This window comes from Solanum tuberosum, unplaced genomic scaffold (genome assembly GCF_000226075.1).
Source record: "Solanum tuberosum cultivar DM 1-3 516 R44 unplaced genomic scaffold, SolTub_3.0 scf00741, whole genome shotgun sequence".
Lineage (NCBI taxonomy): Eukaryota > Viridiplantae > Streptophyta > Magnoliopsida > Solanales > Solanaceae > Solanum > Solanum tuberosum.
The window spans coordinates 47,131-60,278 of NW_006239658.1; the positions used below are offsets into that span (position 1 = coordinate 47,131).

The 13,148-nt window shown below is 34.8% G+C and overlaps 1 protein-coding gene across 1 annotated transcript; it reads left to right on the plus strand.

The window, feature by feature from the left end:
• The first annotated feature begins 8,709 nt into the window (after nt 1–8,709).
• Nucleotides 8,710–9,239, plus strand: LOC102589879 (uncharacterized). Its single transcript, XM_006367155.2, has 2 exons — nt 8,710–9,031; nt 9,105–9,239. The coding sequence occupies exons 1-2, from the start codon at nt 8,807–8,809 to the stop codon at nt 9,237–9,239; spliced, it is 360 nt and encodes a 119-aa protein (XP_006367217.1). The 5' UTR covers nt 8,710–8,806.
• Nucleotides 9,240–13,148: the final 3,909 nt, after the last annotated feature.

Genomic DNA, 13,148 nt, shown 5'->3' on the forward strand with positions numbered 1-13,148 from the left:
AGACTACTGAACTCCTCTAGTGTAGGAGTGATCTCAAAATCCAGGAATTTGAAAGTTACGGTTCTCGGTCCCCAAAACTCCATTAACTGAGTGACAAAGACTTTATCGCATTGTGTCCCAGAAGCGACAATAATGCTCCTAAGTGCCCTTGAATCCCTGCCCCGTGTATCCTACGGATATTTTGCCACCAATTTTATAGAATATGGGGCGCTGAAACGACCATTTGGAAATTCGGCAAGTCTTGGTTGAGGTTCATCTGAAAAGAGGGTAAAGGGTGTAACGAATTTATATGCTCCAAATCCGTTTAAGTGTTTAAGTTTGGATAATTTATATCAATTTCAAAAAAAGTTTATGTCGTCGAGTTTTAAGGAAGAAACTCATTGACATTTGGGTGGTTTCCTAAATGCAACGACAATACCGTATACTGTCTTGCCTAAGGCTATGCAACATTACCTATTTTTAAGAGTAAGATTTTTTCCTATGTGATTGAGAGTGGAACTGAGTAATTGCGAGAGGGTGCACTATCTTAATTGCACCAACTCTGAAACTAAGGAATCCAAAGAGAGTTTCGGAGGAGTGCAGGAACACCCTTTGCGTGTACAGTGTGTGTGTACGGCCAAAGACTCGATAGAAAGTGCAAATGACAGTGTAGGGAAAGCAGGAACAAGTAGTGTTTTAAAACAAATAAGGAACACGAGCTTGAATTTCACTTGCGACCTTTCAGTCAAAGCAATATATCAATAGCAAGCTGAAAAGTAAACACGTAATCACAAATGTTGTTCCTAAATTGAGTTTCTCTAAGGTTAAAACCTAAGCAAGTTCTCCAGCAGAGTCTCCAAGCTGTCGCACCCAATTTCGAACAGGCCGAAACAGTTGACACCATGATATGGCTGACACACTGATTTTTGGAAAAAATTGTTTTCATTTTTGTTTTAGAGTCGCCACCTAAATTTTAAGGAAAATATTAGGGAAACCATTTTATGTAAATGTAAACTCTGTTTAGATTTGCGAAACCAGTGAGATTCTGAGTAAGGATTTTGGTTACTCGAAGGGAAGGTGTTAAGCATCCCTCAGAGCCTATCGAAAGATAGTCCTTAAACTCAATTTAGGAAAATATGATTAGGAAAACTTGTTTATTTATTTGCTTTAAAAATCAAATGATAAGTTAATTAGTTAGTTTAAGAAAAGTGTACAATACAAGGTACGACGGGAGCTACACTTTAAAAATAATAAACATTCACATGTTTTACACAACTTACATGTATATACTACACTTTATAATAAACATATTTAAGATTACAAGCCTTTATATAATATTTTAACATCTAGTATCATTTATTTTATTTTATTTTAAAAAAACTTACATTCTATATATTTTCATTCAAATTACACATCACATATTACTACATATTTACACTCAACTACTATCTTATTTTTATTTCACGTCTTACATAAAACGATAGATTCTCGCAAATTCAACATCTACTTATTTTTAGGATAATTTTATGATACAACTATATATATTTTTACATATAAATTTATCATACTCTTAAGTACATTTATTTATTTATTTTTACAATATGATAAAAATACTAGTATTAAATATATTTTATAAGATGTATATATGTCGTACCTTGTATTGTACACTTTTCTTAAACTAACTAATTAACTTATCATTTGATTTTTAAAGGAAATAAATAAACAAGTTTTTCCTAATCATATTTTCCTATATCGAGTTTAAGGACTATCTTCGGATAGGCTCTGAGGGATGCTTAACACCTTCCCCTCGAGTAACCAAAACCCTCACTCAAAATCTCACTGGTTTCGCAAATCTAAACAGAGTTTACATTTACATAAAATGGTTTTCCTAATATTTTCCTTAAAATTTAGGTGGCGACTCTAAAACAAAAACAAATTTTTTTCCCCAAAAATCTGAGTGTCAGCCGTATCATGTTGTGAACTGTTTCGGCCTGTTCTAAATAGGGTGCGACAATCATGTTGAATATTAGTTAATCCCTCTGTCTCAATTTGTGTGACTTACTTTCTTTTTTAGTCAGTTCCAAAAAGAATGACACATTTTTATATTAAGTAACAATTTAACTATAAAATATTTGTCTTACCATTAATGAAATGATTTACAGCCACACAAATTTCTACCATTTATTTTGTTTCATAAGTTTTTAAAGTCTTCTTTTCTTTCTTTAACTCCGTGCCGAGTCAAATACCTCACATAAAATGAGACGGAGGGAGTATTTTGTTTGTTAAATTGGTCAATGAAAAAATCTCTCCATCGATTTTGGAGGCATCCTCATTGTAAAAGACGGAAATTTAGTTCATGTTTATATTTTATTTGTTAAAATTGGCCGATGAAGAAATTACCGTCTATTTTCAAGGCCTCCCATGTTAATAAGACAGTTTTTTATTTGTAAGTTATTAGTTAATTCATTTATTTTTATTCATATTTATTTAGTACTAACACTTTTACTAAGTGTTTTTACAGGTACCAAGAGCTGCTATTCGAATAAAGTTCAAATTATATTGTTTATTCATTATTTTATATATATCGATGTTAGGCAAATTTTAGTTCGTGTCTTATATTATTATTTTATTTTATTACTTGTGTATATTGCGTGTTTATCATATTTGTACATTATATTTTGTCTCCTTAATTTGAAAAAATGAGTTCAGTCGGGACCCACATATGTGGATTTCGAAGGATGCCTAACACATTCCCTTCGAAATAACCTGAACCCCTTACCTAGAATCTATTGGTTTCATAGACATATTTTTTAAATGGTTTTCTAGTTTTCCTAAAATTAGGTGGCGACTCTTTTAAATTTGTTTACTCTTGAATTTTTTTAATATTGAATTAATTGATTATTTTTTGAGTCACCATGACGTTTCGCCCTATCTGAATAAAGTAGGGATGTAAACAGGAACGTGACACCCGATCCAATCAGCACAACCACAGTCATAATCATATCCATAATGAACAGTGCACATAGTCATACAGTCAAGTAACAAGTTCATGACATGTAATTGTTCATACTTAATCATTTCCTTAGATTCGATTGATGTTTCCCTATTCACATACATGTATGCAAACAATGGAGCAATTAACAGGCATATATAACACAACAGGAAGTCGAACCATCACCTATTTGAAACCGAAGCCTGAATACTCCTAAGACACTTAAGTCTTTTATTTTCAGAGTCTTACAGCTTGTTCTTGGTCTAAAACAATTAATTAATGCAAGGATCAATAAACAAGGCCTAATTTACCCAGATTATAACAAAATATCAACCCAAGGCCAAACCCATGATCCTAATGCTCAACTAGAGTTTTTCCCACCATCCACTTCAGGCCAATATCCTCCCCCAATGATAATTAACGAGAGTTATAAGTTCTAAGAATTGAAATATGGATTAGGGAAGTAATTAACTTACCTTCGGTGCGAGAATTCGTGGAAATTTGATGAGAAACTGCCCTAGGTCGTCCCTTAGCTCTTAAGAACGAGGTTTTGCAGAAAATAACATTTTTGGGATTTTTTTCCAGTTTAACTCATGACTGACCCACCACATAGGGGCCCATCCCGCCAAAGCGGCCCCGCCCTGGCAGAATTAACCCTGCCCCGATGGCTTTCACGAAGACAAAAACTCAAAATTTGAGTTCCAGGCTCTCATTTCGCAGAACACCATCAAACCTTAACGTTCTAAAACTACATTTACTAAGGTTTCATTGAATCCTGAATATCGAGTTTACTTGAGTAGAATATATGATTTGTGTGCTCGGAGTTCTGAACAAATCTCGTGAGTACATTCGGTGAATTTTATGCCTTATGTGTTATTGTTGATTTTTGAGTTTTTGGTGCAACATGATTTGTTCTTCGAGATCGCGAGACCCTATCTCTCGATCGCGTAAGGTTAATTGGTTTGTGCATCGTGAAGTTGGGCACGATCGCGTAAGTCTAGTTTCTTGGTCATCGCGATTGCGTGTGTCCCTGTCGCGGTCATGATGGTCAACTTAAGTGAATTAACCCAGTTAACCAATCGTGATTGTGAGGCCTGGGTGTCGCGATCGCGAAGAGTGAACTTTGCCAGAACAATATGCCTTTTTTTCCAAAAGTTGGGGTTTCATCCCCATATGTCCATTTTCAAAATTGGGAGCTCGGGTAAGGTGATTTTAAAGAATATTTCGATAATCTTCAATTTGGTAACGATTTTCTACTCTCCATTACTTCTATCCGCTAATTATTACTTGATTTTGATGGTAAGTCCTTGATTTTAATCCAAACTTTGAAAGTTTTTGCAAGAACTTGTATTTATAAAAAAAGAAGGGAAAAGGGTTCAAAACACACCCAAACTATGGGCAAAATTGTTGTTACACATAAAGTTTGCAAGGGTCCTATGACCCCTAGACTTATTTTTAGTATATTTTTATAGGTATTATTTGCTTAGTCATTCCAACAAGTCACTCAAACGTAAGCGCTTACCTACCCGCGCGTTCACAAATATCTCAATCACACTTAGCGAATTTAGAAAAGGGGGGAAAACTCAGCGACTTTTCATCTTTTCTTTCTCACAAATCACACAAAATTTTCACTTTGAATCAACTGATTCAAAGTTGTTGCTTGCATCTTGGTGGGTGTGTACTTTAGATTTTCAGATTCAACCTTTTGATCAATTGACGATTTCACTACAACCTAGATTGCTAGGTTTCCTAAAATTACCAGGTAAATCTTGTTGTTTGTCAATTATCTTTAAGGAAAAATTAGTTAGATTACATTATATGAAATGCTATGATTTCTCGTTACTAGGGTTTATTCGTAGTTGAATTTTGATGGATAATTTTGTCGCTACTAGGGTTTATTCGTAGGTGACTGTCTTGTAGTTCCTTTTCCCCCAAAATATTTAATTTTCTACCATGTATGGTTGCGTATACTCACTTATCAAATTTTCATTATATTTCTATTTATTTATTACTGTTATTATTGTATAATTTCAGGGATGAGTGGGTTTGTAGAGGTAACATTAAGATGGTATCATGGTGGGGTTCTGGATGTTAGTAATCGTAAACCAGTGTATGTAGGAGGTAAAATTACTGAATATTTGGATGTTGATATGGATCGAATGTCCTATTTTGAACTAATAGGCTACATAAAAGAACTAGGGTACACTACAAGCTGCACATTTTATATTAGGCCACCTAATAGTAATTGTCTTGTAGATATCCAAAGTGACAGGGACATTTTTGAACTTTGTCAAGTTTTTCAATATGGAGATACTATTGAAGTTTATGTTTGTCACATGGTTGATCAAATGGATGGTCTCATTGCTTTATTGGAATAAACTGGTCCCAATGAGGAATCTTTGGGTACTTTTAATAAAAAAACAAAAAGGGGTGTTGAAGAAGGGGATATAGGTGTTGAAGAAGGGGGTGATGGTGTTCATTTTACCAAACCAACAATTGAACCAACTGCATTTACTGAACCACCAACCACTGAAACTACTTCATCTTCTCAACCAGCTTCACAACCAATAAATACTGAAACTTTTGGCTAATTGGAGTCTGAATATTCAACAGAAAACATTTTCGAATCAGACTATGAAGATCTTTTCAATGAAGGTGAAGCTAAATATGATAGTGATGTCCATGAAAAGTGCATAAACTTGAGGGATGAAAGAAGGACATACCAGAGAAGGAAAAGAAAAGAAAGAATACCAAATGACTCTTGAAGAAATTCATGTTGGTGAAGCTGGTCCTGATTTGGGATTTGATGAAACTGATGTTGTTGATAAAAGCTTGAAAGGTAAAGTTGTTGGTGATGAGCCTGTATATTGTAGTTTTGATGCATTTAGTGTTGAGACAGATACAAATGATGAGATAGGATCAAGAAGTTCAAGTAGAAGGGTGATTTTTGATAAGTCTGCTGAAAAAGTGGTATGGCAGCTGGGGATGGTTTTTGAGGATGTAAAAGAGTTTAGAGAGGCTGTTACCAAATATTCTCTTCAAAAGGGTGTTCAGTTGGAAAAGTATATCAATGAGCCCAAAAAGGTTAGTGTTAGGTGTAGAGAAGGTTGTCCCTGGATGTTGTATGCAAGTCTTGACAAGTCAAGCAATAATTTTATAATTAAAACCTACATTCCTAAACACAAATGTGTCAAGACCACTAGAAATTACATGTGCAATGCTAGGTTCTTGGCTAAACATTACTGGTATAGAATTGTTGAACAACCAAATATTAGGATCTTCAAATTTCAGGAGTTGATTAGGAAAGAGTTGAAAATTCGTGTTGGAAAAACCATTGCTAGGAGAGCTAGAGGGAAAAATACTTAAATGCATTATGGGTGATCATGTGTTAGAGTTTGGAAGAATACTTGATTGATGAGATGTTGAGGACCAATCCTGTGAGTACTTGTGTTGTGAAGGTTGATGATTTTGAAGGGAGTGGTAGGATGGTATTTCAGAGTTTTTATATTTGTTTTGATGCTTTAAAGAAATCCTTTTTAGGTGGCTGTAGAAAATGTATTGTCTTAGATGGTTGCTTTTTGAAGGGAGTAACTAAAGGACAACTGTTGTGTGATGTGGCTAAAGATGGCAATAATCAGATGTTACCTATTGCTTGGGGGTGTAGTAGAGTATGAGAATAAGAACACCTGGACATGGTTTTAAAACTGTTGATACATGATTTGGAATTGGGTGATGGGAAAGATTACACAATTATATCAGACATGCAAAAGGTATGAGAATAAGAACACCTGGACATGGTTTTAAAACTGTTGATACATGATTTGGAATTGGGTGATGGGAAAGATTACACAATTATATCAGACATGCAAAAGGTATGAGAATAAGAACACCTGGACATGGTTTTAAAACTGTTGATACATGATTTGGAATTGGGTGATGGGAAAGATTACACAATTATATCAGACATGCAAAAGGTATGAGAATAAGAACACCTGGACATGGTTTTAAAACTGTTGATACATGATTTGGAATTGGGTGATGGGAAAGATTACACAATTATATCAGACATGCAAAAGGTATGAGAATAAGAACACCTGGACATGGTTTTAAAACTGTTGATACATGATTTGGAATTGGGTGATGGGAAAGATTACACAATTATATCAGACATGCAAAAGGTATGAGAATAAGAACACCTGGACATGGTTTTAAAACTGTTGATACATGATTTGGAATTGGGTGATGGGAAAGATTACACAATTATATCAGACATGCAAAATGTAAGATCATTTACTTTACTTTTCTTCATCTAGTTTTTTTGTATTCAATATTATATACCACTGTGACTTGTCATTTTCAGGGTCTTGACTCAGCATTGAAGGATCTTTTACCAGAGGTGGAGCACAAGATGTGTGCAAGACACATCCTTGCTAATTGGGCAAAAAATTGGAGAGGTCTTCAAAGAAGAAATCAGTTCTGGAAATGTGTAAAAAGCACATTTGAAAGAGAGATGAAGGCAAATCTGGCACTGCTGGAGTTGTTAGGCACCAAAAAGATGGTTGAAGATTTACTCTATTACAAGGTGCAAACTTGGTGTAAAATGTACTTTAGAACAGATATCAAGTGTGATAGTATAGACAATAATATGTCTTAGAGTTTTAATGCTTCGATCTTAGGACCAAGGCATAAAACCATCATCACCATGCTTGAAGAGATAAGAGTGAAGGTAATGACTAGAATAGGTCAATTCAGTCAATTTCCAAATACATGGTTAACCAATATATCTCCAATGGCATTGAGGGTACTGGAGAAAAATATAGAAAAGTCAATGAGATGTAATATTGAGTTCAATGGAGAGAAAGGATTTGAAATTAATGATGGACCATATCAACATACTGTTGATATTAGAAGTAAAACTTGCACTTGTAGGGCCTGGATACTCAAGGGAATACCTTGCCCACATGCCATAGCTGCCATATATTATAAGAAGTAAGAACCAATTGACTTTGTTGATAACTGCTACAGTAAGGAGACTTATCTGAGAACTTATTGTCATTTCCTCCAACCAGTCACCAATATGAAAATGTGGCTTGAGTCCACAAACCCTCATGTTCAACCACCAGTTTTTAAGTCAATGCCAGGCAGACCAGGAAAAGTCAGGAGAAGAGAGGCAGGGGAAACAAAAACATGTGGCAAGTTGTCAAGAAAGGGAGTTTACATGACTTGTAGCATTTGTCATGGTAAAAATCATAACAAGAGAGGTTGTCCTTTAAAGGTTGTATTTATATAATTTTGTGATTTTTTGTTTTAAATTTGTGACTGCTTGACCATAATGTGATTGTTTTAAAATTTTGTAGGATCATGCTGGCCCAAGCAAGGCCAAAGGAAGGCCAAGACAACTGTTGTTAGTGAAACACCTCCAAGAGGTAGGGGAAGGCCAAGAAAGCAAACAACTACTACTGAAGCACCTCGAAGATGTAGGGGAAGGCCAAGAAAGCAAACAACTACTACTGAAGCACATCCAAGAGGTAGGGGAAGACCAAGAAAAGAAACAACCACTACTGAAGCACCTCTAAGAGGCAGGGGAAGGCCAATAAAAGAAACAACTACTACTGAAGCACCTCCAAGAGCCACTGAAAGGGAAAAAAAGGCAGCATCTACTTATGAAGTTGTTCAAGCACCTCCAAGAGGCATGGGAAGGGGAAAAATGCAACACCTACTATTGAAGCACCTCATAAAGCCACTGGAAGGGGAAAAAAGACAGCATCTACTTATGAAGTTGATCAAGAACCTGGAAGAGGCAGATGAAGGCCAAGAAAGACACCTCTTAATGGTATGACAATCCCTATGCCGAGAAGGACTTCATTTGCTGAGTGGTTTGAAAATCCAACTAGTTATCAATTACCTGTTGCACCTACTCCATATGTTGCTTCTCAATCTAGTGCAAGAAACTCCAATGCACCAACTTCATATGATGCACCAGTTGAACCACCTGCTAAAAGGCCTAAGACAGTTGGGATGGGTGTGTTTGTTGCTGAAGATGGGTTTACTGCATATAATGTAAGTGTTGAAAAAATATGGTAAAGTTTTATGTTCTAAATGTAGTTTACTAACTATCTTTCTTTGTGTATAGCATGGCTTGACAAGTAGTAGGATAATACACACTGGTTCAAAAAAGCCTATAAAGTCAGCTGATGTTACTGGAGACCTTGGTTACAAACCAAGGATTAGAGTAAGGTGGAAGGGTAAAACAGCAGTCACAGCTTGAAGAGATGAGGGTGAACAAAAGGAAAAACTTATCTTCTTCCCAACCTAAGAAAGCATGGAAATAGTGCTAACACGTTGGTATTTTTTGACAATATGTGAAGGTGGTTATTTTTTTGGTATTGATAAGATGTTAATAGTTGGGTTGGCAAACAAACTTAAGAAGTTTAAGATGGTTGTTTTTGTGAAGTTATGAACTTATGTTGATGTAAGTCTTTTGGTACATGAACTTATGATGCATTTGTTTTATATGAAGAAATGTTTCATTTTATCAATTTCTGATTGATTTCAATAACATGTTTACCAATTCAATAACTGAAACAACTTAACCATAAACATACCAAATATCATTCAAGAAAATCAAATTTTTCATCACAAAAGACTTCAACTAGAAAAATACAACAACTACTATGGCAATTGATCATGACAAGTCTTTAAGTCTTCAACTTGCATTAACCAATTGATCCATATAGCAAAACACATTAACAGAAACATTATGAAATTCCTAATGAAGTTAGAGTAGTTGGTCCCTTTCTTCTTCACTTCCATCGACTTCTCTGCTGCATTTTTTATCAACTCTTCACAATCATGGAAATCAAAATCTTCTTCCTTGTCCTTCTTTTTCTTCACACTTAGGGCAGATTCGCCTTCAAGGATTGTCCTTCTTTTTCTTCATGCTTAGGGCATATTCTCCTTCAAGGTCCATCACAATTGAATTTTCCATCATCTCGACAATTTCACTATCATTGCAATGAGCCATTTCTTTCTTCTTCTTCACTGTTTTTACCTTTGACATTAATTGTTTGTCCATTTCCTTAATTTTCTTCACCAATTTTGGAATAATGAACTTAGATCTTTCATCAATCAAACCATCCCTCCATCGAAAGAAATTACACTTTCTTGCACCATAATATGGGCAAGACCAAAATCTTCTTCCGGGGTTGTTGTCGGACCAAGAAGTCTTCAAAGGGAGCAACAGACCATGACTGCATCGCACCTCCGAAATCAACATCGGATCTTCATTGTCTGTACAAATCTTGTTCAAATCCATTTTTACCTCTTCCATAGCTAACCCTAATTTTTATACAGAAAAATTGGACAACAAATTAGAAGCCCTAAACACAAATATAAACAATATTTAATAAAATCAAAGCTTACCTCTTCAAAGATGAGCTTTCAAAGTGGGAAATGTGTCTTTAATGGAGGTTTTTGACGAAGAACAACAACTACATTGTAATATTTAATGAAAAAAAAAGTCATAAGTTAATTGCTACGTGGCGAATAAATATAGGTTATAGTAATTTTAAGACCATCCTCACGCGCCTCTTGTACGTTTGAGTGACTTGCTGGATTGACTAAGCAAATAATACCCATAAAAATATACTAAAAATAAGTCAGGGGGGTCATAGGATTCCCGCAAAGTTCATACGTGTAACAATAATTTTGCCCATAGTTTGGGTGTGTTTTGAACCCTTTTCCCAAAAACAAAATGGTGGTTTAAGAATGAATTCAACTCCATTTTTGAAATGGGTTTCTTTGTTGACTTACAAATATGTTGGGTAACACAATTTTATGTTAAATACTAGATTTACCCCCTTATTTCTGGAATTGGGTTTTTGGGTCATTTAGACCCCGTTTTCCAAAATATTGATATGGGTGTTGATAGTTCTGAATTCTTTTTGTGAATTTGAATAGCTTGTGTTGATTCAGAGACCTGAAGAAGAGGAAAGACTCATATTTTGGAGTAATTGATTAACTAAATTGAGGCAAGTGAACTTCTAGACCTTGATAAAATTTATAGAATCTTGTATTTTCCTTGTTGTATGTGTTGGGAGTATTGAGAATCGCTGATGGACTGAATTGTTCATATTGTTTAATCTTAATGATGAAAAAGGGGAATAATGAAGAGGTAATGTGTTGGTAATTGTTGTGTGGTATATGATGAATGATTTAAGTGGTAATATTGGTTCGTTATCAGTGAAACACTATGATTGCGTTGTTGTGATTGTGATTTCTATAGAATTGTCATCTCCTCATCATGGTGTGAACATGTCTATTTGGATTGTTTCTTAAATATTATGATGAGGTCTATTGTGATTATGCCGAGGTCTTTTTCGGCGGATGGCAAGGATGCTGAGGTTTCTTCCGGCGGGTGAGTTTGATGATGAGGGTTATTCCGATGGGTACACGGACCTTGTGCATTCCCAATGGATTCCGGTCTGAGGTTCAGTGGATGTGTATAATAAGACAGACATGCATCACTCTACATGACATTGCACAACTTGGCATCGAACTTCATTTATTATGATTGTTGATTTCTATGTTGTTGAGACTCTTAATTGTGGAATGTTATGATGATAGACTGATTATGTTGAAGTGCGACTTGAGTTATTCTCTTTGTTCTTTTTCATGTGGAGTGGAAATTGTGGAGAACTTAATTTATGAACTTATTCTTGATTATTTTCTATCTATAAATGTTGAGGTGTTACTTCTGAATTATGTACTACTTGAGATTGTGAATTGTTAGGTTAGGTTGATTTTTATGCAGGGTTGTAGATTGTAGAGGTTTCTTTGGGTATGAAAGGAGTACTCGTATTCTATTTTACTTTACCTTATGTTAGTAGCTAGCTTGCTAAGTATCGTGTTGTTTGGTACTCACTCCTTTCTTCTACACTTGAGCTCGGATCATCGTGATACTCTTCTTCTTCTCTACTTCGTCTGAGGTTCTTTTGTGGATACTTGAAAGATAGCGACTTGTCATCTCAGTGGACCCTCTCTTTCGTTTATTATGTTCTTCCTCTACTGTGGAAACAAAAACATTTGAGACGACCCTCTCGTTCGTTTATTATGTTCTTGTTCTACTTTGGAAACAAAAACATTTGAGACTTGTATTTTCTTTTAATTTAGTTGTATCACACTAGTGGGCTTGTACATGTGACAATCAGGTTTTGGGGTATTCTATGAGATTGGCTAAGTTATCCGCATTTATGTCTTTGATGTCTTTATTTCCGCTTTTCTGTCATATGATTTGGGTTTTAAGCTAATTTGTCTTGGAGTGATAAGACGAGGGTTACCACGTTCATTTTTGGACCGTGGCAGTTGATCTTCTACCTAGGTGTTTGAGTATATGCCCACACGACTCGATAGGTTGCATCGTAACAAAGAATCTATCTAGATATGAAAAGGAAAGTCATGAATGATAATAAAAATCGAGTCGAATGTTAATAAATCGCTAATAAGCTGTGCAATGATACAAAATAATAAATATAATATGAAAATAATAAACAAGGAAAAAAATATTAAATATTAGTGTAGAAATATGTGGAACGAGACTCAAGTACACATATAAAAATCTAAATAAAAATAGTTAATATTCAACGCGCATCATCAGGGTACTTATACTAGTGTATATTAAAGTTAGGAGCAAAACAGATTTTAACAAAGTTTGTAACAACTTTTAGAAAACCCTAGTCCCCCGTCTCTCCTATATAAAATCATGTTTTAGCGGCGCCTCTCATTCAATCATTCTCAACACAACTCAACCATATGCGGGAAGAAGGACATTCACAACAGTGAAGAGGATGATAAATGTTATTCTTGTATTCTTCAGAAATCAAGCAATGAGTCATCACGTTGTATGTTCTTTAATCTCTGTTTTCTTTTCTTTATTTGGTGATATACTATTCATTTCCTTTAAAAGATTCACATTTTAAAAATACATTTTTGTTTTAGTTGTTGTATCTAATCAAATAGAAAGTTGATTTATACCAAGTCTTTTAAACTTAACTTTTTCTTAGATTTAAATCTTTTTTCTTATTACTTATCATAAGTGATTAATTTAACATAGAAATTCTCCATCACTAGTTTCATCTATTTTGTAGTGAATATAAGAGTAAAATTATATAAACTCATA